Source organism: Taeniopygia guttata, chromosome 22, assembly GCF_048771995.1.
Source record: "Taeniopygia guttata chromosome 22, bTaeGut7.mat, whole genome shotgun sequence".
Classification (NCBI taxonomy): Eukaryota; Metazoa; Chordata; class Aves; order Passeriformes; family Estrildidae; genus Taeniopygia; species Taeniopygia guttata.
In genome coordinates, this window is record NC_133047.1 from 1,275,908 (window position 1) to 1,303,728 (window position 27,821).

Below are 27,821 nucleotides of genomic sequence, written 5' to 3' on the forward strand. Positions count from 1 at the left end.
AACAGGAGCTAACACCTCAGTCCCTGTTCTCTCCCCTGCTGCTGCCACAGGAGGGTTTGGTGATCCTGAAGCCAGGCACACCCACGGAGGGGGACTTTGGCTCCATGGGAGTGCCATCAGATCCTCGGGAAGGGGCTGCAGGCTCAGGGAGCTGCTCCTTGGTCAGCATCTGCAGGTGTGGCCAGCAGGAGCAGCTGGGATGTGCTGCTGGGGGAGCCAGGGCACAGCAGCTTCACCCTGAGCTTGCCCAGCCAGGTCTGAGGCAGCCCTGGGAGAGCTTGTTATGTGTAGGAGATATAATTAGTGCCATTTCTAGTATGATATATGTGATATTGAATATTTGTTGGAGTATACATGTTTGTATTAGGACTCCCCCGACCCTCGCAGGAGAACCTGGTGTATGTTAAACCCGATTTACGAGTAAAAGGATGTGGCTCGGCCAGGAGATGGGAGATGGGCCATGGCTGGGAGATACGGGACACCCAGGCACTGATCATCGCATGAGCAACCTGAGATGGAAATCATGGAAAATCCCCAGACAGATCCATGTGAATGCAGCGTTCCCGTAAATTTCATCAAGGGATTCACCAACTCCGGACACTGAATTGTTCTTCTTCATCACCAAAATAGAAAATCTTATTAACCTATGGACTCTAAATAGAAGAAAAGCCTGACTGCTGAAATCTTGGCCTCAGGTGGAATTTTCCCTATAAAAACCGCTGGTGCCAGGATGGAGGTGTGGGCATAGAGGAAAACTCTGCTGAGGCTGACTTCTGGTGCCGACCCCGGGCTCGGCTCTGTTCTTTCCTTGTGACTGGCTAGATAGAATTGGATTGCAAATATATATTTTATTTTTTCATTTTAATTTGGCTGGACAAATTTTCATTTATAACAAGCTGAACTGGAATTTTGCTGCTCCCTGTCTGTAATCCCTGGATTTTGCTCTCACTGTTGGGTTACTCAGCTTAAACACCGTGTTCCACGCTGAGCTATGTGAGCAGGCAGCTCCAGAATTTCCCCAGTGTTGGGAAATTCATTCACACAAGCTGGGTTTTGAGCCATTTTCACTTCAGACACGCTCAGACTGTGGATCCAGCCCTTTAATCCATATTCCCCTAGCTGCTTTTATGCTTGTTTTGGGCAGAAATGAACACGTGTAAAAGCAAACTTAATCTGGGTATTCCCATTGCTGCTCTCTCCTTCTGGAGCAGATGGCAGGAACAGACTCTGCTCCCCACAAAACTTCATTTGCAGGAATTCTGCCTAAAGACCCTCCCGGGAGCTCTGACTGGGATTCCTGTGCTGTCCCACACCACAGATAAATAACAAAATAATGGGATTAGCACAGAGAGGCACCACTGGCCCCAAATAACCAAACTCTGACAGCATTCCTGAAGTTCTACACCTGGAACAACCAAACTCTAACAGTGTTGCTGAAGTTCTGCAGCTGGAATTACAAAATTTTGACAGCATTCCTTAAGTTCTACACCCAGAATAATTAAACTCTGACAGCGTTCCTGAAGCTCTGCACCTGGAATAACCAAACTCTGATAGCGTTCCTGAATTTCTGTGCTTGGAATAACCAAACTCCAAATGCACTCCTGAAGCTCTGCACCTGGAATAACCAAACTCCAACAGCATTCCTGAAGCTCTGCACTTGGAATAACCAAACTCTGACAGTGTTTCTGAAGTTCTGCACCTGGAATAACCAAACTGACAGTATTCCTGAAGCTTTATACTTGGAATAACCAAACTCTGACAGCATTCCTTAAGTTCTGCACCCAGAATAACTAAACTCCTGACAGGGTTCCTGAAGTTCTGCACCTGGAATCACCAAACTACAATTGCATTCCTGAAGTGCTCTGCTTGGAATAACCAAACTCTGACAGCATTCCTGAAGTTCTGGACCTGGAATAACCAAACCCTCCCCAAGGGAGGGGCTCTGGCAGGAGCAGGGATGGGCTGGAGCCTCCTTCCCCCTTGTTTCCAGTTCTCTTTGGGTGGAAGAAACACAGTGCCCCAGTCAGCATCTCTGAAACACCAGACGAGTCCTTTGTCCCCAGTTATTTCCAGCCTTATGTTTCCATCCAGGGCTGCATCCAAACTCTAATGAAATCAATTCTTGGCTCAGAACCAGGGACTCGCTGCCAGCTCCGGGGTTTGAAACCCTGGGCACAGCTCAGCACCCACGGAACAATCGCTGAGGAAGCCTTTGTGGCTGCTGTTCCCCAGCCTGTGTTAATCAGGGCAGGCTGTCCTTTAACTTGGAAATAAAGCTGAGTTTATCCCCCCAGCCCAGAGCCAGGCCTGCTTTAATGGGTTTAACCCACTTTCTAAAGACACTGAATTATTCCAGCAGACTCTTTACCTTGATGAGCCCAGAATTAGCCCAAGCCTTTATGGGACATTTTATTGGCCAAAGCAAATCTGACCTGGTGAGATTTACCAGCTTTATTAGCAGCAATAACAATTTTACTGTCAACAGCAGTAAATCAGGGTTCATTGGGAACTCCACCACTTTTATCTGGAGCAAGCAATTAAAATGTCAGGTTTTCATTAGACATAATTCCTACCTTCCACAGAAGACAGACGCCCTGTTTAATTGGGGAATGTAAAGCTGCCAGCTCAAAGAAATCTAAAATTCTCCGTAAAATTCAGTCAGATCAAGGGTGTTTGGGGAGCCACACCTGTGGAGGTTTATTTTGTCTACAAACCAGATCCGTTTTCCAGAGCACACATTCAGCAATGCTGGCAATTCCCCGCAATGCAACACCAATTTTCCTGGTAACAAGCGAAAATGCCACCGATCTGAGGAGAAGGTCAGAGCAGAGATTGGACTGACAGAGCAAAGCACACCAGAAACCTGGATACAAACCCAACCACTCACTGAACCCATCTCGGCCTCATTTTCCTCTCCTTTAGCACTTCTGCCTCACTGATGGTGTCTCTGCATTCCTCCTCTTTATTTCCAGGGACATCTGCTCCAATCCCTTCTCATTAACTAAAAGCACGCATTTCTCTGGGGTTTATTTTCCTTTTCTTCCTTCAGTTATTACCAACCCCAGCCACGCTGGGGATAAGGGGCAAAACCAACTCCTGAGTGATCCAGCTGCTCCCATTCCCCAGAAGGTGCTGGAGAGAACTGCAGGGTGCAATTAAAAATTCAACATTTCCTTGGGTTTTAAAGCCCCTGCAGCGGATTTTTAAACACGATCCACTTCGAACCTCTCCCTCCAAGAGCAGCCTGGTTATTGCCATTTTAAGGCATCCCCGTGGTTTTCCTGTTAAGATCCAGCTCTCATCAGCAAAAAGCCTGTTTAAAGCAAAGCCAAACCCCACCAAATTATTACTTGCAGCAGATTTTCTCTCCCCAGCAACCATTTATCATAATATTTTTAGGTTTGCCTTTTACTTTGTCTTGTTTTTCGAGGAGAAAAGTAATTCCTGGGAAAATGTGCAACAATCTGCTTTCAGTTTGAAAGCACAGGACTTGAAAATTGTCTGAAAACCAGGATTTCTCAGCAAACAGCCCAGAATGTGAATAAAAACCACACTTCTGGAAACCTAGCAAATAAAAAAAGGACACTTGAAGCGTTCTGGGGGAGAAGAGAACCAGGACCAACACTTCCAGCACCACACAGGAGCTGAGCCCTGTGCTTCCCCCATCCTTCCCCCATCCCAAAGCTGTTTATTATGCCCCTGTGCCCACCCCAAACCTCACCTCGGCCGCGGGGACGCCCTCGGGGGGCCGGCAGTGCAGGACAATCATCCCCTCGATGGGAACCTCCTTGCCCTGGGGGTCTTGCTCGAAGTTCTTCCGTAGATCTGCAGGGTTGGAGGAAAGAATTCATAGGATTGGCATTCCTTGGATGCAAGAATTCACCAGCACTGGCATTCCTTGGATGCAAGAATTCACCAGCACTGGCATTCCTGCCCCCAAGCTGCAGGGGCTGCAGGGTGAGTGACCCCAGCACTCCCAGAGCTCCAGGCCAGCCCGGATCCCCGATCCCATCACCTTCAGCTGTGTTCCCACTTCTCCCCTCTCCAAACCCACCCATGTTTGACACAAGCAAGGCCAGAACCCCCAGGCCCCAGCCCTGCACCCCATTTCCAGGACCTCCCCAGAGTTTGGAGTTCCACATGGAGTCCCCAGGGCACTGTGGGTGAATTCCAGGGGCTGGAATTGAATTGGATCTAGCCCTGCTCAGAGCAGTGTCTGATACCCTGATTTGTGCAGATCTCACCCTGAGAGCTGCAGGGAGAAGGAGAAAGGGGCTGGGGGCAATTCACAGAATCCCAAAATGGGCCAGGTCAGAAAAGGGCTTTGAGATCATCAAGTCCAACCTGTGACCTTGCTCCACCCCAGCCACCCTGTCCAGGTGATAACTGAGGTTTAGAAATGTCTCAGAGCTGCTGCAGCATCTGAGGGTGTCTGGGCAGGCAGAACAGACACAAAGGGAACCTGGATCCAGCCGGGATCCCTGGATCCAGCCACGCCCAGGAATCCCTGGAGCTCCCTGGCAAAGCAAACCCTCAGGGATGTCCCTTCCTGCACATCCTGATGTTCCACCAGGAGCTCTCCTCGCATTCCCAGTGGCCCCACGGTGGGGATTTACTGACTTCATTCCCTGCCTCGCTCACAGCTGATGAAATACAGCCCTGGCACCGCATTTTCCAAAATGCATTCGGAATTATCTGAGCAAGCTGCTGCCTGCAGAAAGATGCTCACAGTGCCTGCACGCTCCTTTCCATGATTCTTTGTTAATGTTGATTTTTCCCCCCTCAGACAACCGATTTCTTTTCCAGTGCTCTCTTTAAGAAGGCATTCATTAACAGCCGGGCTGCGCTTGTGCCTACAAATGCCTTTATTAGGGTGAAAAATGGAGCAGGATCCCTTTGCTCTGCCTTCCCACTATCACAAAGAAATACTCACCTGCTTCTTTGGAGAAATATAAAGTGCTGCAACACTGTGGACTTGACTAACAATTCAGAAACATCAGGATTTCAGTGCAAAATAAAAAAAAAAAAAAGGATGAAATAAAGCCACTGGTTCCTCTGTGCCCATCCCAGAGGGCCTGGGAGAGTGTTCTGGGTTCTGCCAGAGATTGAACCTGCAGAGTCTCATCCCTGACCCTCCTGGGGTGTTCCCCCAGCCATAGATCCCAGCCCGGGCTGTTCCTGCCGTGCCTGGGCAGCCCCTTCAGCTCTGCCCTCCAGAATTGCTGCTTTTGCCATCAAACCACTCGGCTTTGAGCAGAAACAGCCCAGGAAGGGGCAGAGAGGAGCTCGTTTCCCACACAAAGCCTCCAGCCCCGCCAGGACCCCCCAGACCGAGCTGAGAAGCCTCTCCAGGGCGCTCTGGGGTTAATGGGGTCTTGGGGCACGGGGATGAAGAGCTGTTCCCACAGCGAGGGGCTGAAAAGCCCCAGCACACGGCTCCTCCTGCTCCTGCTCACGCTGAGCCTGGCTCAAATTGCCATTTTGTGGGGCTGGGAAATCACAGCGCGGAGAAAAGTCAATAAAAATTCAATTCAGATAAAGGTCCTTTCAGCTCGGCAATGCAGGGGAATTATTGGCTCAGTGTTATGACAGTTAATGCAGTGAAATAAAAAAATGAATTTACACGTATTTAGACATTCAGACTGAATCAGCCAACAAAAAAATCCGCCATTGATGAAACGAAGGTTTTCTTACACTGTCCTTTTACTTCTGACAAATGTTTGGTTTAGCCTGTTAAATGTTTACCCTGGTAAAAGACACCTTTTTATATTGTCAGGAGCTGCTGGAACACTTCTGGAAAGTCTCCCTTCAGGTTCTCCCTTTGCTCCTGCCCTCCTCTCCCAGGGAATGCTTCTCCCAGCTTTTTGCAGGCTGCACCTCCTTTCCCAGGAGAGGAAAGGGAAGATCTGAGCTGGGGGCTGAAAGGAAAAGGGCTCAGGGCAGTGGGGGAAGCAATCCCTGAATTCTCCGCTGGCAGGGGCGGTGCCAGGCTCTGGTTCTGCCAGGAAAACATCCCAGGTCTGATTCCAGGAATGGGATGAGGCTTGGAGCAGCTCCTGGGGACAGCTGGGTTTGGGGTCGTGTCTCTGGTTTCCCTCTGGCTCTGGGGGATTGGGACATTTCTCTTTTTGCAGTTCTCAGTGACAGTTTTGTGCCTGGGGTTGTGTCCCCACTGTTCTTCTGGCTCTGAGCCATTTGGGACATTCCCCCCTTTTTAGTGACAGTTTTGTGTTTGGAGCTGTGTCCCTGCCATCCCTCTGGCTCTGGGGCATTTGGGACATTTCTCCTTTTTTAGTGACAGTTTTGTGTTCGGGGCTGTGTCCCGACTGTCCCTCTGGCTCTGGGGCATTTGGGACATTTCCCTTCTTGCAGCTCCTAGTGACAGTTTTGTATTTGGGGCTGTCCCCCTGGCTGTGGGGCATTTGGGACATTTCTCTTTTTGCAGCTCCCAGTGACAATTTTGTGTCTGGGGTTGTGTCCCCACTGTTCTGGCTCTGAGCCATTTGGGACATTCCCCCCTTTTTAGTGACATTTTTGTGTCTGGGGCTGTGTCCCTGCTGTCCCTCTGGCTCTGGGGGACTGGGATATTTCCCTTTTCTGCAGCTCCAGCAGGGTCTGTGGGTGGTGAGTGATGACCCCACAGCACATCAAGGACATGAGAGAGGAAGATCATCCCGCACCTTCCCTAAAAGTGTCCATGGAGAGCAGCTCCATCGGTTGTTCCCTGCCAAGGCCAGCTCAGGCCCTGCAGGATTCCCTCAGCTCTCTTGGGAAGGCTCCATCCCGAGAAAGGAGGGAAGGTATTTTTTCCTCTGTGACACCGGTGGTTTCTGGGCTGTTCCTGCAGGGGCAGAGGTGCCTGGCCACATCCACTGGTCCTGAACCCCAAACCCGCCTCTGGAAGCCACAGAAGAGCAGGATTTACTCACAAGCGATGCGCACCGATGCCTTCCTGCTCTTGGAGGTGCCCAGGTGGCTCCAGGCCACGCACTGGCACCAGTAATCCTCGGGGCCGTGGAAATCCTCCACCTGCTGCCGCGTCACGTTGATGGAAACCTCCCGCACCTTCAGCCCTGAGAGGGAGAGGCAGAGAGTCAGCAGGGACAGGCAGTGGGGCCCAAACCTGTCCTTTAATCAACACTGCCCTTTCCAATCAGGGCAAAGCTGTAATTACTCGCACAATAACGTTGTGCCACTAATTAAATTCTGTAAGACAAGCGGGCTGTAACGCACTGAGTTCCAGGAATTTTCCCCACTGTGATCTTTGCAACTCCTCCCTCAGAATCCTCATCCCTGGTGCCTCCTCCACCCAGGGTGTTTGTCTGCAGTTCAGTCATGTGCAATAAAAATGTCTTTAAAGGACATCTCCGTGCCCTGCACAGCTCCCTCAAGCACAGGGGGAGATGAGTACATGGCCCCTCACACCAGGAGCTTTTCCCCCCGACAGAGCCCAAAGGTAAATTCCAGACTCCAGGATCCTCCCACACCTTTCCTGTGGCACCCCCGGGATGTTCCCCAGACCTGCAGCCACCTCGGCATGGCAGCCTTGGGAGAGGAAATCCAATCCAAAGCCAGCGCTGGGAACCATTCGAAAGAGTCAGAGAAACATTAAATGAAAACAGAAAACATTCAGGCCTTGCTCTTCCTCCCCTCTCCTCCAGCACAGTCCCCAGGCAGTTATTTCCCCTCCACTGGAAATGGAGGCAAACCCAATCTCACCGTATTTCATGCCTGTGGAGTTTATAAAGCAGCAGGAATTCTAAACCTGAACTCCATAAAAATTGGCTTCCACTTAATCTCAGGCATCATTAACAGCTGGGCAGGCACTCCTCAAAGGCACTGGGAAGTCACTGTACTCCTCGGGCAAGAGGAGGGACGGGGTTCACTGGGGATGCTCCGAGAGGGAAGCTCAGACAAGCTTTAAATCCTGTACAAAAATACAGGATATTTGATACTTTTCCAGCAAAAGGAAAAGGGGATTTTTACTTCTTTTCATTAAGCCTGGCTTACAATGAAATCCAAAGACAGGGACAAACCCTTGACAGCTCCCCAAGTTGTCTCAAGAACCCCTTCAATCCCTCAAATATTTATTCCTGTGCGACAAACAAACACAGATTTTCTGGCTGCTTTTTTTTTTTCCCCCCGTGTTGATGCCATTTTTAACAAAACTGTTTACAAAGCCTCCCTTTATTTCCTGACACGGAGACAACAAACCCTGAGGAACAAAGGCTCTGCCAGAGACCCTGCCAGGAAAATGCACCCCCTGAACGAAACCATCCCTGCTCTGCCAGCCAAAAATCCTTGGGTTCTGGCATGAAAACGGTTTGCCAAGTGATGTGCAGAGGTTTAAGGTAAGAGAAGCTCCAGGGAGCTCCCTCAGAGGGGACTGGAGTGCTGGAGACAGAGCAGGGCTGCCCTGGCTGGGGGTTTGGGATCCCATTCCCAGCAGGAGCAGCTTCCCGGGGGAAAACCCTCCCTCTGGATTATCCAGAGCTGACCCCACTCACACCCCCAGCTCCTGCTCCCGTCACTCCTGAGCTGCTCTGGGGATTTTGGGAAGCAGCAAAGAGAGGCAGAGGTGTGGGAGCTGCCCCAGCACAGCCTCTGCTCGCAACGACAGCATTTTGATACCAAACAAAAAAAAAAGTCATCACTTGATGATGAATTTTGGAGAAGCTGATGCCATTTCTTGGCTCCTGGGTGCTGCAAATTTCTGAGCAGGCGTCAGTGAATTCAGGCATTTACAGCTCCAGATTTATTAAGGTGGAATAGTCTCCAGCCCAGCTCTTCCTTTCATTGACACGGCGTTTAATTAATCTATAAATCAGCCTGTATTTAGTGTGGCAAACAAAGAGCACACGGTTTGGGGAAGCTGGTGGTTCAGCGTTTTGAGAATGGGCCAGGTAGGAATTCAGGTCCTCTTTAAGGTCTCCCAGTTCACCCATAGACCAAATAAATGTATCCAAAACTGCAGAATCTCAGAATTGCTGGGGTTGGACGGGACCTCTGGAGAACACGGGGTCTTTGGGGGAAGTTGTGCTTTGTTTATGGAGGAAGCACAGCGATTTCCATTTGTTCTAGGAGCAACGACAGAAAGCAAACCTATTGGGAGGAGAGGAATATTCTCCATTTATCACCCCCGTATTTCAGCAGCAAACACATCCACCTCCCCTCTGCACCTCGGAAAGCACCGGGAAAATCCTTCACGGGGAGTGACACCGGGTGAAAAATCCCCGCAAATCAAAGCAGGCACCTCATAAAGCACAGCGACATTTTACCTGCTACTCCAATAACTCCAATAAGCACCGCGAGCCCAACCCTTTAAATTATTGTGCAAATTAGAACCATCATCTTTTGTTTTACAGTAGAGCCGTGCAGAATATCAAGTGCTGGCTGTGGCACTGAAATGCTAATGGGCTCTGCTGGATGCTCGAGCTGCACAGACCCTGGCAGCAGATGAATAATTGCTCTCCGTGTACTAAACACAACGGAGCTGCAGAGAACTTCGGCATTTGTCAGCTTTATTTGTTTAAATGAGAAAAACACTGACAGCAGTTATTGCTGTAATCCTTCCAGTTATCAGACAAGGAAACTCTGCGAGCGGGGCTGAGCCTCTGCTGAACCCCGGCCTGAAACAGCCAGGCAGGTTCTGGAGCGTGCAGGAAATGCAGCAGAGGGAAATTAATCAGCCCCTAATTGCCACACTTTTATCACAGCAGCATCCACGAGCTCGGCTCTCCCTTGATGAGGCAGAGCACAGAGAGAACCAAGTCCCTGCTCTGCCACGCTTGGGAATAAACAGGAAAAGCGGAGGCAGAGCAGCAAAACCTCCACGGGGACACTCCAGGCAAAGCCTTCCAGACATCACCAGGCAGCAGCAGCGTCCTGCAAAACCCTCTCTGTCCTGCTGCTCCTCCTCATAGACACTCCTGGGCTACTCTGAGGCCTTTATTCCTCTCCTGTGAAACCAAAATCATGGAAAACTGGGCTCTGGGCCCGTCATGGTGACAAAGCCCACCCGAGGGGAGTCCCTGTCTCGGGACACTGAGTGCCACTGCAGCCCCTCTGCCAGGAGCTGCCATGGGAGCTCAGCCACGTTCCCCCCCTCAGCACCAAACTCAGCCTGGGCTCTGCCAGGAGCTGCCACGGGAGCTCAGCCACATTTCCCCCCCTCAGCACCAAACTCAACCTGGGCACTGCCAGGAGCTGCCACGGGAGCTCAGCCATGTTCCTCCACTCAGCACCAAACCCAGCCTGGGCTCTGCCAGGAGCTGCCACGGGAGCTCAGCCACGTTTCCCCCCTCAGCACCAAACTCAGCCCCTCTGCCAGGAGCTGCCACGGGAGCTCAGCCACGTTCCCCCACTCAGCACCAAACCCAGCCTGGGCACTGCCAGGAGCTGCCACGGGAGCTCAGCCACGTTCCCCCACTCAGCACCAAACCTCCTCCAGCCTGGGCTCTGCTTGCTGTTTTACACACTTCTCCACAACCTCTGGGGATTTTGATCCCACACAATCAGTGGAAGGGTGCAGAGGGTCAGACCCTTTCAGTGCACCAAGAATCCCCTTTAACAAAAGCCCCACTTTTGGCCCAAATCCCAGAGCAGTTTCTCCCAGCTGGAGCAGACCAGGCTGTGCCTGGGGACAGACTCGGCCGTGCCCCAGACTGGGCTCCAGGAACGAGGGCACTGCACGTGAGTGCCAAAACCCCAACAGCTGCTGCTCCCCCGAGGCTGAGCAAGAGTTCCAGATAATTCCTGGCTATGGGTAGGATCACGGTGAGAGAATTCCCCTCAGTGCTGCCTCTCTCTGCATTTCTGTGCCCTGGGGACCATTCTGGGAACACCTGGACTCTGCCCTGCAGTGGGTTTGGGGTCCAGGCCTTTGGGGAGTCTGCACCCCTGGCTAAGCCCAGCCCTGCAGCATTTCTGTGGTCAGGGCGGCTGGCCCAGGGGCTGGAACCAGATCAATTTTCTCCCAACCCAAACCATTCCACGATCCCAAAACTGTTGCTCCGTGTCTCAAACCTCAACATTACCAATGTCATTTAAACCCCACCTGGCGTTACCAATCTTGGTTTGTTCTGTTATTAACCCAAAGCTTAGAAAACATAATTGCAGCACTCACAGAGAGATTTTCTGTAACCATATGGAAGAAAAGCTTTTAGGGACGACATTTCTCCCATATTGATTCAGCAGTGCCTTTAGAAGTAAAGGTTATGCCTATTAAATTATTTCTGAAAAGGTAACTGCAAAAATTAAAATTCATTCAGATTAGCATTTACAAAAAAAAACCCCTCTAATATGAAACTTCTTCAGAATGTGTCACTTCAAAAGAATGCCAAGCACTACTTTAAGAGGTGTAACTTCTTTTTAAATGGCATTTTTGCCTCTAAAAAAGGAATTTCTTGTGTTGCTGGAGAAGGTGTTGTACACAGAGCGCTGCTGCCAAGGCTGGGGGTTGCCTAGCAATGCTGGGAGGGGAGAGGGGAAAAAGCAATAACAACCAGAATTGTGGAGCCACAGCATTAAATTGGTCTGCAATACTTATCAGCTAAATGAGAGAAGCTACAGGCTCTGCTCCGAGCTGATAAAATCTCCTGATCACTCCAAATCTCTCCCTTCTCCTTCTGGTCTCTTCCACACACGCTGGGCACTGTGAATTTCTCCTGCTCGGGTTATTCCCACCCCAGTTCCTGCCCTGGCTGGGGCTGGGGGCAAACCCCAGGGTCCAACCCAGCAGGAATCCCATAAAAATTTGGACTGGTGGGGAACCACAAGGTCCAACCCATCAGGAATTCAATAAAAACTGAGGCTGGGGCAAACCCCGGGGTCCAACCCAGCAGGAATCCCTTAAAAACTGGGATTGGGGGGAAACCCCAGAGCCCAACCCAGCAAGAAAGGAAAGGGACTGGGGGAGACTCCCAGCATCCAATCCATCAGGAATTCCATAAAAATTGGAGGATTTCCACAGGAATCCCATAAAAACCGGGACTGGGGGGGCACCCCAGGGTCCAACCCACCAAGAATCCCACAAAAACTGAACCTGGGGGGGAATCACAGAGTCCAGTCCAGCAGGAATTCCATAAAACTTGCAGGATTTCCACAGTAATCCCATAAAAACTGGGACTGTGGGCAAACCCCAGGGTTCAACCCAGAAGGAATCCCACAAAAACTGAACCTGGGGGCAAAACCCAGGGTCCAAGCCAGCAGGAACCCCACAAAAACTGAACCTGGGGGCAAACCCCAGGGTCCACCCCAGCAGGAACCCCACAAAAACTGAACTTGGGGAGAATGCTAGGGTCCAGCTCAGCAGGAATCCCACAAAAACTGAACCTGGGGGCAAACCCCAGGGTCCACCCCAGCAGGAACCCCACAAGAACGAGTTTCCCTATTCCCAGCTCCTGCTCCAAGGGAATGGGAGGATGCCCAGGTCGTGGCCTGGCGGGGCCAGCGCTGCGATTCCCGCGGGGTCGGGCCCGGGAGCGGCTCACCCGTGGCCTGGTCCAGGCTCTCGCGGGACACGTGCTCGTTCTGGTGCACCCACTCCCCGTTGCACTTGAAGAAGATCTGCATGGCGGGCACGGCCCTGCAGCGCAGCACGATGGGGTTGCTCTTGATGATGTAGGAATCGTCCGGCTCCTCCAGGAAATGGGGCAGGGTCCCCGGCGCCGAGGGGATGGACTCGGGCAGGGCCTCGCTGTTCTCATGTCCTGCAAGGCAACAGAAGGAAATTCAGTTTTTTGTGGGTTTTCCATCATCTCGTTTTATTGCTGGAGTGAAAAATCAACTTAGGGTTTTATTTAGGATCAGTTTTGGTCTGGGTTTTATTTAGGATTGATTTTGGTCTGGGTTTTATTTAGGATTGATTTTGGTCTGAGTTTTATTTAGGATTGATTTTGGTCTGGGTTTTATTTAGGATTGATTTTGGTCTGGGTTTTATTTAGGATCAGTTTTGGTCTGGGTTTTATTTAGGATTGGCTTAACTCCGAGTTTTATTTAGGATTGGTTTTATTCTGGCTTTTATTTAGGATCAATTTTATTCCGGGTTTTATTTAGGATCAGTTTTACTTCAGGAACGCCTGCAGAGCTATTGGGTTGGGCTTTGAAAGGACACACACACACACACAGAGAATAAAAAAATCAAATAATTGAAGTGTAAGGGCCATCAAATTCCACAAAACAGCATCAAAACCACCAGAAAAGGGGTGGGGAACGGAGGTTCAGAAGCTGCAGGGTGTGAAGTGAGACATTTTCAGAACTTCTCCTCATCCTCAGCTGCCATCAGGGGCCAGGGGCATTCCTTCAGGATGAGGAAGGTCCCTCAGTTCCCGAATTCCAGAGGCCCTGGGGCAGAGGCTTTGCCTTTGGAACAGCTCCCATCCACTCAAACCCAGGAAATTCCCATTGATCTCCGGCAGAGCTGGATTTATTTCAGCACTTTGCCTGCTTTTGGCAAAAATTCAGAGGAATGCGACGAATGTGGGTGAGAAGGGAACAATTCCTGCAGGAGGATCAGAGAGCACCGAGCGAAGCCAGGGAGGATAACAGTACACGTGTGAGGATGAAGGGAGCCGGGAGGGAACAGCTGAGGGCACGAGGGAGGTGATGGAACCCAAAGCAGCGGAATGAAGGCAGATGAGAGGGAAGTTGTGGTGCTGAGAAGGAAAATTGAACCCTTCCTTTGTCCAGGAGGTGACAGAACAACAGGAAAATATTGTTTATTAATATAGAAATATTTTATAACAGAAATAATGGAAATAAATCCATTATAATATTTTATAAATAATATAAATACATATAAATAAATCTATTATAATATTTTATAATAGAAATATTATATTTCTGTTAAATCCCAGGAGCTGTCCCTCAGCACAGAGCTCTGTGTGTGCAAACAGTCCCCGAGCTGTGCTGGGAAATCACAGCCGCCTTCAAAGGCTGCAGTGCTCTCAGCCCCTTCTCAGGGTGCTTTGGAAAATACCATCACAACTCCAGTGTTTTTCTCCCCAACACCAATGCCAATTTCCATCTTGTCAATCTTCAGCAGCGCTGCGTCCCTGCAGGTTTTATTCCATCCAAGTTTTGAAGGAAAGAACAAAAAATGTCTTTAAATTTTGGAGAGGTTGGGAAATCCCAGGCTCCCAGCAAGGCTCCAGCAGCCCTGGAGCAGAGGGAGAACAGCAGCTGAGTCCGTGAGGATCCCCCAGCCGGAGAACTCCCGGTGACCCCGAGTTATTCCACTGGATTTGCTATTTAGGGCAAGGCACAGAGGAGGAAATCCCAGCCCCACCGAAAGCCAGGGTGGATTTCTCCTGGCAGGCTGTGCTTGGATGGTGAACCCTAGCTTTTTTGGGTGTCAGGGAGATTGTGGAGCTGGGAGTGGCTCCCTCCCCATGCAAACCTCTCACATGGCCAGGTAAATCCAGGTGCATTTTTTCCCTTCAGCATTTCCTTTGGAAATCCAAGCAGCACACACAAAAGCAGGAATGATTCCCTCTTGGGGTCTAGAGGTCAGGATGACCCTGAGAGTGCAAAAGTCCTCATTTCCCAGCCCGTACAACCAAAGAAGGAGTCGGAATGTGCAGGGTTGTCTTCTCAAGGTGTTTATTTTCCCTTATCTAGAACATTCTTTCTCTGACCTGCTGAGCTCTGGCCAGCAGGTCAGTCTGTGACAGACTCTCACCCCCTTGGGCTGGTGTTACCAGTTTATACCAAAAACTGCGTGTGCCATGTTTACAATAACGTGCCAATATCTGTCATTTATGTTGGACAGTGTGTCTGTGCCTTAAACCAACAGAAAAGTGTCACCATCACAGCAAGGCATGGAGGGCAAGGAGAAGGAGAAGAAGGTCAGGACACACCCAAATCCCTCCACCTTGTTCCCTTGAACCCCATTCTAAAAACCCCAAAATTCTACTTTTTCACCCTGCGTTAACTCAACTACCACACTGCTCAAACCCTTGTGGTCTGCAATTCCTCACACAGAGTTGGCAGCTTTTCCCACTGGCTAAAATCGAAGCCATGGGTGTTTTTGACTTGGTGCCAAGGTCTGCGAGACCCTGCCAGGGTCTGGAGCCAGCCAGGGCAGCCAGAGGTGTGTGCTGGGTTCCCACAATTCCCCATCCCCTCACACTCACAGATATTTCTGTGGTTTACACACAGAATTGTCTGGATTCCCACTTGCAGGACATTCCTGCTCGGGTGGAATCAGCACAACATTCCTGGATAAATAACATTTTCCCATTTACCTGCAGGAGCGTCTCCCAAAGTGCCCTTAATCCTCAGGATTTCACCTCAACTCCTCTTCCTCTTGTGATCACCTCTGTTTTGCCCTAACTGGAATTCCTGATTGCAAATCCCCAAGGTTTTCCATGTAAGTTTTTGGGATTCAGTCCCTTCAGAGCTACCAAAAAAAAAAAAAAAAACCAAAAAAAACCCCAATCTTTTGTAGCAGCAGCAAATGACAGAAGAACAAAGCCTGACACACAATTCTTGTGGGTTTCATTCCTGGCAAATTACCTTTCAGGAAGGGTTTTGTGTTTTATGCTCTGCACGCGAGGCCAAAAGGGACTTTAAATCTTTTTATGACAATAATAGAAATGAAAAAGAAAGGAGGGGGGAAAAAAGTTAGGAACAAACATTAAATTCGTCTCTGAAATAAACACACTGCCTTTGTCAGAACACATCAGGAGATCTGGACAGCAGCAGGCAGGGATGAGTCAGTATTTCAAAACTGATTAGGATAATTTAGATGCTAAAATGAGATCTTAAACCAGTGAAAAACTGTGAGTTCTGAACTTTTTTTTTAAATGAAGAATTATTAGAAGTGAGCAGCCTTATTCTTTTTGCATTAAAAAAACCCCCAAAAGTTAAAGTGCCCTCAACAAGCCAAGTAAATAATGATAAGTGCAAATTAATCTGGCAATAAATTGTGCAGAGACTTTTCCCAAGTGTCCAAACAGAACTTCTGTTACACTTTGTGGCGCCAGAAAAACAAAGCTCTAAAAGTCCCAAACGAGGCTGAATTCCCCTCTTTGATCCAGCAGCTGGGATCAGAGAGAGCTCTTTTCCCTCTCTGCCCTGGATCTGGGATTTCCCTCTCTCTGCCAGGGATTTGGGATTTCCCTCTCTCTGTGCAGGATTTGGGGTTTCCCTCTCTCTGCCCAGGGTTTGGGATTTCCCTCTCTGCCCAGGATTTGAGGTTTTCTCTCTCTCTGCCAGGGATTTGGGATTTTCCTCTCTCTGCCAGGGTTTGGGATTTCCCTCTCTCTGCCCAGGGTTTGGGATTTCCCTCTCTGCCCAGGATTTGGGATTTCCCTCTTTCTGTCCGGGATTTGGGGTTTCTCCCTCTCTGCCCAGGGTTTGGAATTTTCCCTCTCTCTGCCCAGGGTTTGGGATTTCCCTCTCTGCCCAGGTTTGGGTTATTCCCTGATTTATGGGACTGCCCTGAAGCAATTCCTTCTGCAGGGTCACAGGAGCCACTCCCACATAAAAACATTCCCAGTTCCCTCCAAGCTCCTTGTCCCACTCAGGAATTCCTCCCGCTCTGCCCCCTCTTCCAAGCCCCCTAAATTGATAAATGCTGGCAGAGCACGGGGTTATTCACTGCTGCTTTGGATGTTTGCTGCCCCAAGCCAGAAGGATAAAGCCTTTTCCCAGCTGGAACCATCCCAACCCCTCCTTTGAACAGGTCCATCCAAGAGCAGAAACACAACTGGAGATGGCCATTAATCCAAATATTCCCATTCCTCCCTTTCCATGTGTTCAACCCCCCTGATCCCTGCAGGACTTTAAACCCCTGCAGCCAGGATTTCCTCCAGCACCAAATAAATTCAAGTGTCAGCTTGCCAGGGAAGCCAGGAGATGGAAAAATAAAAAAATGTTCCAGAATAGAGAATTTCCTCATGCCTGGAATGGTTTCCATGATGAAATTTGAGTCATTGTTCAGTCAGGAAAGCAGCTCAGTGAGATTTGCCTACATTTGCTTCATCAGATGACCCCGGCCCCCACACACAGTGGGATTTTTGGAAGGCGCTCAGAAATGGGTGGGAATGGCAGATTTTGTTGCCCACATGAAATCCTTTATTGTCTCTGCTGTCTGCCCTGATTTGCTGAGGGCCCAGGACAGGGTACTTAGCAAAGCCTGAATGGGAGAGGCAGGAACAAATCCTGAGGAGCTCTGTTGGGGAAGATGAAATAGGAAAGCCTTATAAATATGATTGCCTGGCAAAAGATTTGGAAAAAGCAGGAACTATAAATGAGATTGAAATGAGAACAAGCTTTGAGATACCAAACCTTGGTCACTAAACAACTAGAAAACAATAGTATAGCTGTAGGCAATCCCCCCTTTGATTGAACAATGCCCTCCACCTACAGACAGGTCCAAGGGTCAGATGGAATGCTCTGCCTCATCCCTCAAAATGTATGGTTCATCTGTAACCCTCCCCTGAAGCATCAGGTATCTGTAACCCCATTGGCCCAAGTCTTATTCCACGGCCACTTTGAAGCCCCCTGATAAGGTGTGCCCGGGGGACAAGACGCACTCTTGGCATCCTCTTCTGCTCCTGCTCTCTTGCCTCTCTCTCTCTCTTTCTCTCTCTCGCTCTCTCTCTCGCTATCTCTTACTATCTCTCTCTCTCCCTCTTTTCTCTCTCTCTCCCTCGCTCTCTCTCCCTCTCTCTCTCTCACTGTCTCTCTCTCTCTCACTGTCTCTTTGTCTCTCTCACTGTCTCTCTCTCACTATCTCTCTCCCTTGCTATCTTTCTCACTATCTCTCTCGCTATCTCTTTCTCTCGATATCTCACTATCTCTCTCTCACTCTCTCTCTCTCACTCTCTCTCGCTATTTCTCTCTCTCTCCCTCTCTCTTTCTCTCTCGCTGTCTCTCTCTCTCTCCCTCTCTCGCTATCTCTCTCTTTTCTCTCTCTCTTGCTCGCTCTCTCTCTCTCTCTGCCCCTACTCCCTCTATCTCTCTCCCTCTCTCTCTCTCTCCCTCTCTCTTTCTCTCTCGCTGTCTCTCTCTCTCTCCCTCTCTCGCTATCTCTCTTTTCTCTCTCTCTCGCTCACTCTCTCTCTCTGCCCCTACTCCTGGGCCTGCCCTGAGCTGTGGCTGGCAGCTCCAAGCAGGGCTGCTCACCCACACCCTTTGCAATAAGCCGCATATTCCAAGCCCTGACTTCAGAGATCTCTCATCTCCGTCCATCCCGACCGTCCAGGTCACCAGCGCTCCTCCCGGACTGGCGCCCAACGTGGGGCACACCAGCGCTCCCTGCACAGCTCCACTCCAAAGGGACCTCTCAGCTCATCCCGCTCCACCCGGCACGGGCAGGGAGCCTTCCGCCACACCAGCTAGCTCATCTCCAAGTGTTCCTATTTCTTCAGTGCTTTTAGCAGAATTCCTGATTCTTCCTGGCTGCTGTACAGCCCAAAGCCAGATTTAGTTTCATTAATGAACTTCAAATGCCTTTGCCCAAAAATACAGTGGATTTTTTACTGCATATAGATATTTTCCCTGTAAGGAATGACCCTCAATAAATTGATGAAGCCTCAATAAATGAATAAACCTTCAATTAATCAATGAACCCCTCAATTAATCAGTGAACCTCTCAATAACTCAATGAACACTCAATAAATCAATGAACACTCAATCAGTGAACCCTTCAATAAATCAATGAACCTTTCAATAAATCAGTGAACCATCAATAAACCAATGAACCCTCAATGAATCTACAAATCCTCAATTAATCAGTGAACCCCTCTATTAATCAGTGAACCCTCAATAAATCACCAAACCCTCAATCAGTCTGTGAACCCTCAATTAATCAATGAACCCTCAATAAATCTACAAATTGTCAATTAATGAGCCCAGCTCATTCCCGTGTTCCCATTACTCTCCCAAATTCCCAGCCCAGCTCATCCCTGTGTTCCCATTACTCTCCCAAATTCCCATCTCAGCTCATCCCTGTGTTCCCAAACCTCCCAAATTCCCAGCCCACACTGAGATCCACAAGTGCTGCTGCTCCATCTCAGCTCTGCTATCCCACATTAACTTCTCCAGACCCTCCTGCATCCCATGGATATAAAGGATAAATTCCAGTGGTTCTGCCGTAATCCTCCCCATCAAATGTTTGGATGACAGGTGGAAAATTGTTCTGCTAGCTGAGGAAGACAAAATCCATCCCTCCTGGCAATTTTCCGCAGTGAAAACTCCAAAAACTGAATGTGCAGTAAGTTGTGGAAATAAATCTGGACTTAAAAAAGAAAAAGTGAATCCCCCGTCAGCGAGCTGGGGATCTTCAGGTGCAGGGAGCCCCTGTTAAAAATCTCATTTAGAGATCTCTAAAACCTCTCACAAAGAGATTTTAGGGGTTTAAAAATCTCATTTCTCCTGCCGAGTGCACAGGGTGAGGCACTGAGGCTGTCACATCTGCTGTAACCTTTGCTGTCACCTCTGCTGGCACTTCTGCTGCTGGGCTCCTCCTGCTGACATCATCCTGGGGACACTGGAAGGGCTTTCCTGCCATTTGCCCAATCCTCACCTTCTCCTTTCCTGCCATGTCCCCAATCCTCACCTTCTCCTTTCCTGCCATTTCCCCAATCCTCACCTTCTCCTTTCCTGCCATTTGCCCAATCCTCACCTTCTCCTTTCCTGCCATTTCCCTAATCCTCACCTTCTCCTTTCCTGCCATTTCCCCAATCCTCACCTTCTCCTTTCCTGCCATTTCCCCAATCCTCACCTTCTCCTTTCCTGCCATTTCCCCATCCTCATCTCCTCCTTTCCTGTCTCCTCTCCCGAAGCTCCAACCCTCAATCCCTGTGCCTCTGGCACCCCTCACTCACACCTTTGCACCCCTAAAAGCGAAGGAAGTTTAACACTTCCCACCTTTACCACTAATTCCAGCCTTCGTTCTCCTCTGGCTCTGTCAGAACCATTCTGAGAATGTCAGACCCATTTTATGAACTTCCAATTCCATGGAATTTATGAAGGGAATTTCCACCAACCACCCCATCCCTGGCTGCAGGAGGGGAGGGCATCTGTTTCCTCCAGTAAGGATTAATTTGTTGATAAAACATTGCAGGCCCTTCCTGTGCCACAGAGATGAATGTGCATCCTATTGTAATCCCTTCTGCAGCCTGAATTTATTTATATCCCAGCTGCACTTATTTATAAAAATGATGTATTACATTTATTAAATATTAAGTGGGTTACAAACTTGAAGAATCTTTCATACATTTATTTAACATCTAGATTTTTTTTTTCCTTTGAGCAATATGCAAGCAATATAAATCTTTAAAGGAAAAAAGGATGCTGCAGCACCCCAAACAGATGGATCTGTAACTAAAAGTGCCCCAGCACAGGGTGTGTGAGGGTATCAAACTTCTCTCAGTGACTGACCCGATCTGCTGCCCTCAACAATTCCAGCCAGGAACTGAGCAGACCATTTCTGCCCAGAACCATCAAAAATGCCATTTATTGCCCAGCAGAGAGCACTGAACTCACCCTGAGCCTCCTCCCAGGCTGAATTCCAGCCACAAACCCCTCCCAGTGCTGCCAGACTTCCAGAAGAAATGGATGAGCGAGGCAAGGAGGGGACTCCCCAGGTGAACTCCCCTCCTGCTCCAAATTTCATGTTCCACCTCATGTGGATTCCTGCCTCACTCCCAGAGTTGTGTCTCTGATGAGATCTGGGCTCAGTTAATCTTAATTACTGAGACAACGATATGGAAGTGCTCATTTGGAAAAAAAAAACACCCCGCAACAGGAGCTCAGAGAGAAATTCAGCTTCATCTCAGCCAGGCCGAGCGAGAAACCAGGCTCCAAAAACGGGGCTTCACTCCAGAGCTGAGAGTTGAGAGCAGAGCAATAAAAAATGATGGAATTACAATTTAGGGACACTCGGTGGCTGAGTGAGACATCAGAGTGCGACTCCCAACAACTGAGCCTGAAATCCCCGACGAGCTCATTAAGACTGGGCTGAGCAATGCTGCAGCTCCTTCAGGTGACTTGGAATCGCTGGGAAAATTGGGCCCATTAAGCATTAATAGACATAATTCCAACATGCAGTGGACAATTTAAACAGGAGTTTAGAGGAGAAGATTTGGAACCCAGATTTCCCAGTTCCTGTAAGATCCTCTGCTGGCTGTATTTGCAGAAATCTCCAGTCCTTGTCGCACTTTGCACAAATTGAATTTAACGATGGAGCTTCATAATCTGAAATTTTATTTCATTCTGATTGGGGAAACAAATTTTATCTGCAGTTAAACAATGTGATGTAAAATTTTACAATGTTTTTCTGTACAAAACAAATTTGGGATTTCTGCCCAGTTTCTGAAGTGTCCAGTGTCCCTGACAACACGAAAGATCCAATTAATTGATGTTTTCTAAACATGCAGAGAGACTGAGCCACAGATGTTTTAGATCTCTCTGTAAATTCCATCAAATCAACAAGTGACATTTAAGGAATATTTTAACATCGTGTTTGCAGCAGCTGAACACAGCAAACAAGGAGGGGGAGCTGGGCACTGGAGCAGTTTTGGGTTCCACACACGGACTGTTCTGCTGGTTTTGTGCTTTTTCAGGGTATTCAGCTACAAATATTTCCTGAAACACAACTCTGTGCAATTAAAATTAAATAGTAGAGCATATTGTTAAATAATATTGTTACAGACCTGTGAGACCTTGGATTTATGGGTGTTTGTAGCTCCCATCAGCTGCTTTCTGCGCTAGGACACAATCAGATTTCGGAGCTGCTGGTGTTTGGATAAGGGAATAAGGGAATATTTTGCAATTCTTCTTTCACCCTTCCCTTTCCAGTCAGGCAGCTTTGGATAGAGCAGTGAGATATCCCCCAAGGCACGGGAGAGCAAAGCCAAGCCCACCCAACCCCTGAGCTGCCCCTGGTGTGGAGGGGAGGGAAACTCCCTGTCTGCCCCAGGGCATCCTCACAGTCAGGGGAGTTCTGGAACTTTCCTGAGCCCCTCCAAGGTGAGCAGCACCTGAGAGCTCCCCAGCTCAGTCCCATTTCTGTGAGAAATCCACCCAGAGGATTCCCAGGAGCTGTTTTCCCATTTCCCACCCCATTCCTGCTGTCCCCCCTGTTCCCTTTCCCTCTGCACTGAATCACAGCCCGGGCTGGTGACGCTGCCCTGACTCTGCTGTCACCACCTCACCGCCCCTCCTGCTGCTGTCCCCATCAGCAGTTTCAGCTGCCTGTTTACTCAGCCCCCCGTGGGGGAAGGAACAAAAGAATCCCCCAAAAAAAACAAAGGGAAAGAGAAAAACAGCCCCCAAAAAAGCCCCTTTTGGAAACGCTCTCCCGCAGGAACCTCCCACACCCACCGCCCCTACAGCTGACGGTTTTGTGCAGCACAAAGATTAATAATTTTCAAAACCTGACATTTTCCATCTGAATCACAAGCTACTTTGTGAGAAATCTTTTCCATATCCTGCTCCATGCTGCTTCTCACGCTGAAGGGCATTTTAGGCTGGTAAAACGCTTTTGTCATGGTAAAGACCCGGCGGATTCCCAGCTGGTGGCTCTGCAGAGGAACCGCTGCTGCCAACACCAAAGGATCCCAAAGGATCCTCCTGTCCCACCACATTCTCTTCCCTGACATCCCCAGGCACACCTTGGAGAACTCCAGCTCACCCACCCTTGCCCACCTCCCCTCAGAGCAGAGCCCTTCCCGCTGTCCAAATTCCCCATTTCCAGCCTGGCTTCGAGCAGTTTCACTCAATATTGCAGTTTCTGATCTTTTACAGAATCTATACAAGGCATTTATGACAAATTTTTTTAGGATTTTTACAAAATTCTACAGAATGTTCCAGATCTCCATGAAGGGGCCTGCAGGTGATACCAGCTCTGGGCTCTACAGCATTTGCTGGTGGGAAAAATTCCTGCCTGTGGGATCAGGGGACATCAGCCCCTTTTGCTTCAGCATTTCAGAAGGTCCAGCCCAGCATCCTGAGAACACCTCTTTTACCCCCTAACACCGGAGTAACCTTTGAGGGTGAGATTTTGGGTTGATTTCTAAAGAAATATTTTTGCTTTTCCTTTTTTTTTTTTTCTGGCCTCCGTGAAATCCGAATTTCCCCTGCTATTGCTCAGTTAACAACACCCAATTTCTTTTCTGCGTGGGAAAGGGAGCACCAGGACCCAAACAGCTTTTCCAGCAGATAAAAGGCTCTGAGAAAAAGGGAAAGGAGGGCAGTGATTTTCCTCAGGTCCTGCTCAGGACTGAACTCCTGGCAGAGAACAAAGCCGCCCCTTCAGATCCCAATTCACACTTCAATTTTCCTGAGCCTTGTAATACAAGTCATTACATCCTCCATGACTTATCCTCAAATTGCTGGTAATTTTTATGTTGAACAAGCACCCATTTGCAGGGGTTTTCGTGCCATTAGGAGCAGGAATATTCCAATTTGGAAGTGGCAGCTGATGGCTGGAGAGGCAGCGCTGCTCTCTGTAATGCAACGGCCTGAAAGCAGAATGGCTCAGAAATACAGAATACAGACCTTGGGATTGAATGCTAGGGGGTTTTATAGTGCCCAGAGCTGGAAACATGATGAAAATCCGCTTTTTTTTTTTGTCCCTAACAGAGCAGGGGGAGAGGGTGAGCATTCTCACAACTCAGCAGCCGCTCTCAGAACAAAACGCAGCAATAACATCCCACAACACTCCCAGTTTTTCTCCCCCAGCACATCAAACATTATGGAGCCTGGCATTAAAATCCCTCTCCTTCCAGCTCCCTGAACACGGCATTTGAGTTGGGTTTCTCAGTTTTGGGACACGTGGGGTTTATTTGGTGTAAATTCATCCCCAGTGCTGGGTGAGGACCCGGCTGCCCCGGGAGCAGCTCAGCCCAGGTGGGCTCTCGGGATGGGGAGCGGGATGTTGACCCAGCAGTCTCCCCCTGGTTCCATCATTCCCCACATGGATGTTCACCCCCTGCTGCATTCCCACCCTGTCCCTGGTTTTTTGGATGCTCTCCCATCTCTGTTTGCTGCTGCTCCCCTCGGGAAGCGCCAGCACAGCTCCTGCAGGTGAGGCTGGCTCACCTCCTCCAGCACATCCAAACCCCGGCTGGAACCTTCCCCTCCCGGTGCTGGGAGCAGCTGAAAATAAGGAAAAACAACCCCCAGGCGGTGCCAGCAGCTCTCAGACTGTGGCTCAAAAGCCAAGGAGACCGAAGCACCTGCTGGGTTCATCCTGTGCTGAGCTCCTTTCCCACTCTGGGCCATCTGGGAATGGCACTCCGGAAGCGCTGGGGGTGCCGGAGCCCCCAGAACACGGAACTCTGAACAGGGCTGGCATCAGACATGAGGGAGGGTTGGTATCTCACCCCTCCCTCTGCCTCCCTCGTGGGACCAGCTGTGATGGAGAAGGATCCCTGCAAGGTTTCTATGCTGGAAAACTTCCAATTCCTGCAGCTTCCCAGCTGGATCCCCCGAGCAGCACGGCAGGGGCCGGAGTGATCCGCAGCAGTGCACAGACACTGCAATCCCTGGCACGTGCACCGAGTTACGGGAGACAAACCTCCAACAAAGGCACCAAATCTGCTCTGGGGCTGGAGCCTCCAGCTTTTTGTCACCTGTGGTAGCAGCTCTGCCAGAGCAGCACACGTGCCGCATTTCATGTCGAGAGCGGAGAACAGAGAGGAGCAACGGCGGTGACAATTTGTTATTAATAATGTACAAAGCCCTTCCTCATCAGCTCAGACAGCCTGTCAGAGACACAGGCATCTCTGGGCTCTGCTCTGAGGCAGAACAAAGTGGAGAGGGTTTCATCTCACTTCTGAACAAAGTGGAGAGGGTTTCATCTCACTTCTGAACAAAGTGGAGAGGGTTTCATCTCACTTCTAAACACCAACTGATCCTAAAGAGCCTTGGGAATGTCACTGGGGCTGTGCCTTGGACCGGGACAGGCTGCTGAGCAGGAATCCTCACCAGACACTCCCTGAGTGCCCCAGGAACACTGAGAACTCATCCCAATGAGCAGCTCCCATCCACCCATCCACCCATCCCTCATCTATCCGTCCATCCATTCATCCATCCATCCATCAATCCATCCATCCATCCATCCATCCATCATCCATCCATCATCCATCCATCCATCCATCCATCCATCCATCCATCCATCCATCCATCCATCCATCCATCCATCCATCATCCATCCATCCATCATCCATCCATCCATCCATCCATCATCCATCCATCCATCATCCATCCATCCATCCATCCATCCATCCATCCATCCATCCATCCATCCATCCATCCATCCCTTGTTTCCCCCATCCCAGAACTTCCCCTGGATGGAAGCTGATCCTAAAGAGCCTTGGGAATGTACTGGGGCTGTGCCTTGGGCAGGGACAGGCTGCTGAGCAAGAATGCTCACCAGACACTCCCTGAGTGTCCCAGGAGTGACATCCCAGAGCTGCTCCCAGCCCATCCCTCAAGCTGCTCCCATCCACCCATCCATCCATCCATCCATCCATCCATCCATCCATCCATCCATCCATCCATCCATCCATCCATCTATCCATCCATCCATCTGTCCATCATCCATCCATTCATCCGTCCCTCCATCCATCCCTCATTCACCCCATCCCAGAGCTGCCCCTGGATGGAAACCTGCTCAGACGGTTCCTTTGGGCAAATTCCAGCTTTGGGAGGGGAGGAGAAGCGCCTTGGGACGTGCCACCCCCTCAGAACCCCTGGGCTGCAGGGACAGCCCCAGCCAGGCTCTGCCCCTCGCTCTGCTCCTCTGTCAGCAGAGGCGCTGGGAAGAACTCGGAATTATTCACGAGCCCTGCTCCAGTGCCCTGTGAACAATATCCTTTTCATATCTGCAGCATGATAAAATCACTTGTTACTCCACTGCTGCCTGAGTCATCCTCTGGCAGCGTTATTAACCCCGTGCTCACAGCCTGCTCGGGGACTCGGAGCCCTTTTGTTCCAACACTTGGAGATTTATTTGTCAAGTCTGACAGCTCTGATCTCGTCTTGCAGGGAACAGAAGTGCCTGAGCAGGAATTTATGAAATCATGAGCTGCAGGAAATAGCCAAAATCACAGCAAGGGTTGATTTGGAAACGAGGAGGAGATAAACAACATGGAGATAAAAATCTGCATTTCCATAAGAAAGGGCTTACTTAAAAGGTTTGGAAGCATCAAGGAACAGGGCAGTGAGAGATCTCACGTGTGCTTCACATGTGGTTTATAGAGTTTTAAGAAGATATAAAAACACTTAAACTCCATCCAGACATCTTTCATTCTGGATCTTGAGAAATCAACAGGTACAAATGAGACACATTTAGTGCGAAAGTGGGATTGTCTTTGCTCTTGCCCACGTGCCACGATGAGTGGTGTTACCTTAAATACACAAGCTTAGAAAACAAGCCCTGGATGTCATCAATATTATCAGGCCTCATCAGGGCAGCGCTGTGACATTTAAAAGCCATTTTTCATCACGAAACTCCATCATCTCTTGTGAGAAACACAACCCGTGAGCACAGGTAGCATCATTCACCCTCAGGACCTCACCAAACACAGATAAAGCAGTTGATCAGATTGCTGATTGATCAGATTGCAATTTGCACCCCAAATCCCAGGAGTGCCACACCCTGGGTGCCCTCAGCCAGAATTTTGGGGATGCTGGGTCAGGTGTTTGAGCACAAACCATAAAGGACAGAAATTCCAGCCAGCCCCCTCTGCTGTGAAGTTTTGTATCTTATTAAAACCAGGAACCAAACACACAGATTTTGGGATTTATGGGCATCCAGAACCGGCCCTAGCACTGGGCTGGATGTTAAACCTGAGCCCAATGCACACCCTGAGCCAGCCCTGCCAAGTCTTGGGGTCCCCCTGGGCACCCCCAACCCTGGCAGGAGCTGCTCTGTCCCTGCTAGGAGACACCAGCAGAGAAAAATCCACTTTTGCCAAAGGCCAGCCCTCAGCTCGTCTGCCATCCTCTGCCAGGCAGGGCTCTGGAGGAGCAGGAGTGGATAAAAAGTGCAGAAACACCACCCAGGCTGTGCTTGCTGCGCTTTTAACTGGGTAAATAAATAAATTAATGGCGTTGGGATGAAAGGGGGACTCGCCCCCAGGCACAGCTCCCTGCAGTAGCCTCTGACACTCGGATCAAACCCCCCTGCTGCTCCTCTGGCAGCATGAAAAGGGGTTTGAAAACTCTGGAGTTCCAAATGCGGCCCTTTTTATGGCTTTAGTGAATCTTAACTACATAAACAGGGATGTGTGTCCTACGGGGAGAAGCAGCAGAGCAATAATAGCCCAAAATCTGGTGGAATACACTGCTAATGAGGCTGAGCTCAGCCCCAAAAGGCACATTCCGTCTCGTTTTTTGAGGGCTAATTAAGAATAATATCGAGGGGGAAAAAAAATCCCCACAAAATCTCCGCATGTGGATGAGGCAGTGCGGGCAGGAGAAGGGGCTCTCCTGCAGGGCTGAGAGGATTTTCCATTCTGGCCACCTCCTCCTTGATCTGCTTTTTAACTAACACGCGCTGGGCGGTGAATATTTAATGTTCTCCTTATGGTGGTGTGAAATCCGGCCATAAAATGAAGCAAAAGAGGAAAAAAGGATGCTCAGAGGTTGGGTTTTTCAAGTACTCTCTGGTCAGAGGTTCATTTCAGGATAACTCGGAGCCAGCTTTGAAAAAACCCCAACAAAGCCCCAAAAAACCCAACCAATCCATGGTCAGGCACACCCAATATTCCCAGTGCTGGAATGTGAATCCCAAAGCCTGGAGTCTGCAGTGTTTAGCAGAGGTGAGGAGCAGCCTTTTGGGTTTGCAGGGAGTGGGTGTC

General features: G+C 49.6%; 1 protein-coding gene across 3 annotated transcripts in view; it reads right to left on the bottom strand.

The window, feature by feature from the left end:
* The window catches only part of UNC5D (unc-5 netrin receptor D), a 97,041-nt gene that overhangs the window by 41,439 nt on the left and 27,781 nt on the right, over positions 1-27,821 (bottom strand). For all 3 annotated transcript variants that reach the window (XM_072917654.1, XM_041720488.2, XM_030290179.4), the window contains 3 exons: positions 12,492-12,710; positions 6,930-7,073; positions 3,722-3,825 (listed from right to left, as the gene is read on the bottom strand). In XM_072917654.1, the coding sequence (XP_072773755.1) occupies positions 3,722-3,825; positions 6,930-7,073; positions 12,492-12,710 (467 nt within the window). The remainder of the gene's footprint in view (positions 1-3,721; positions 3,826-6,929; positions 7,074-12,491; positions 12,711-27,821) is intronic.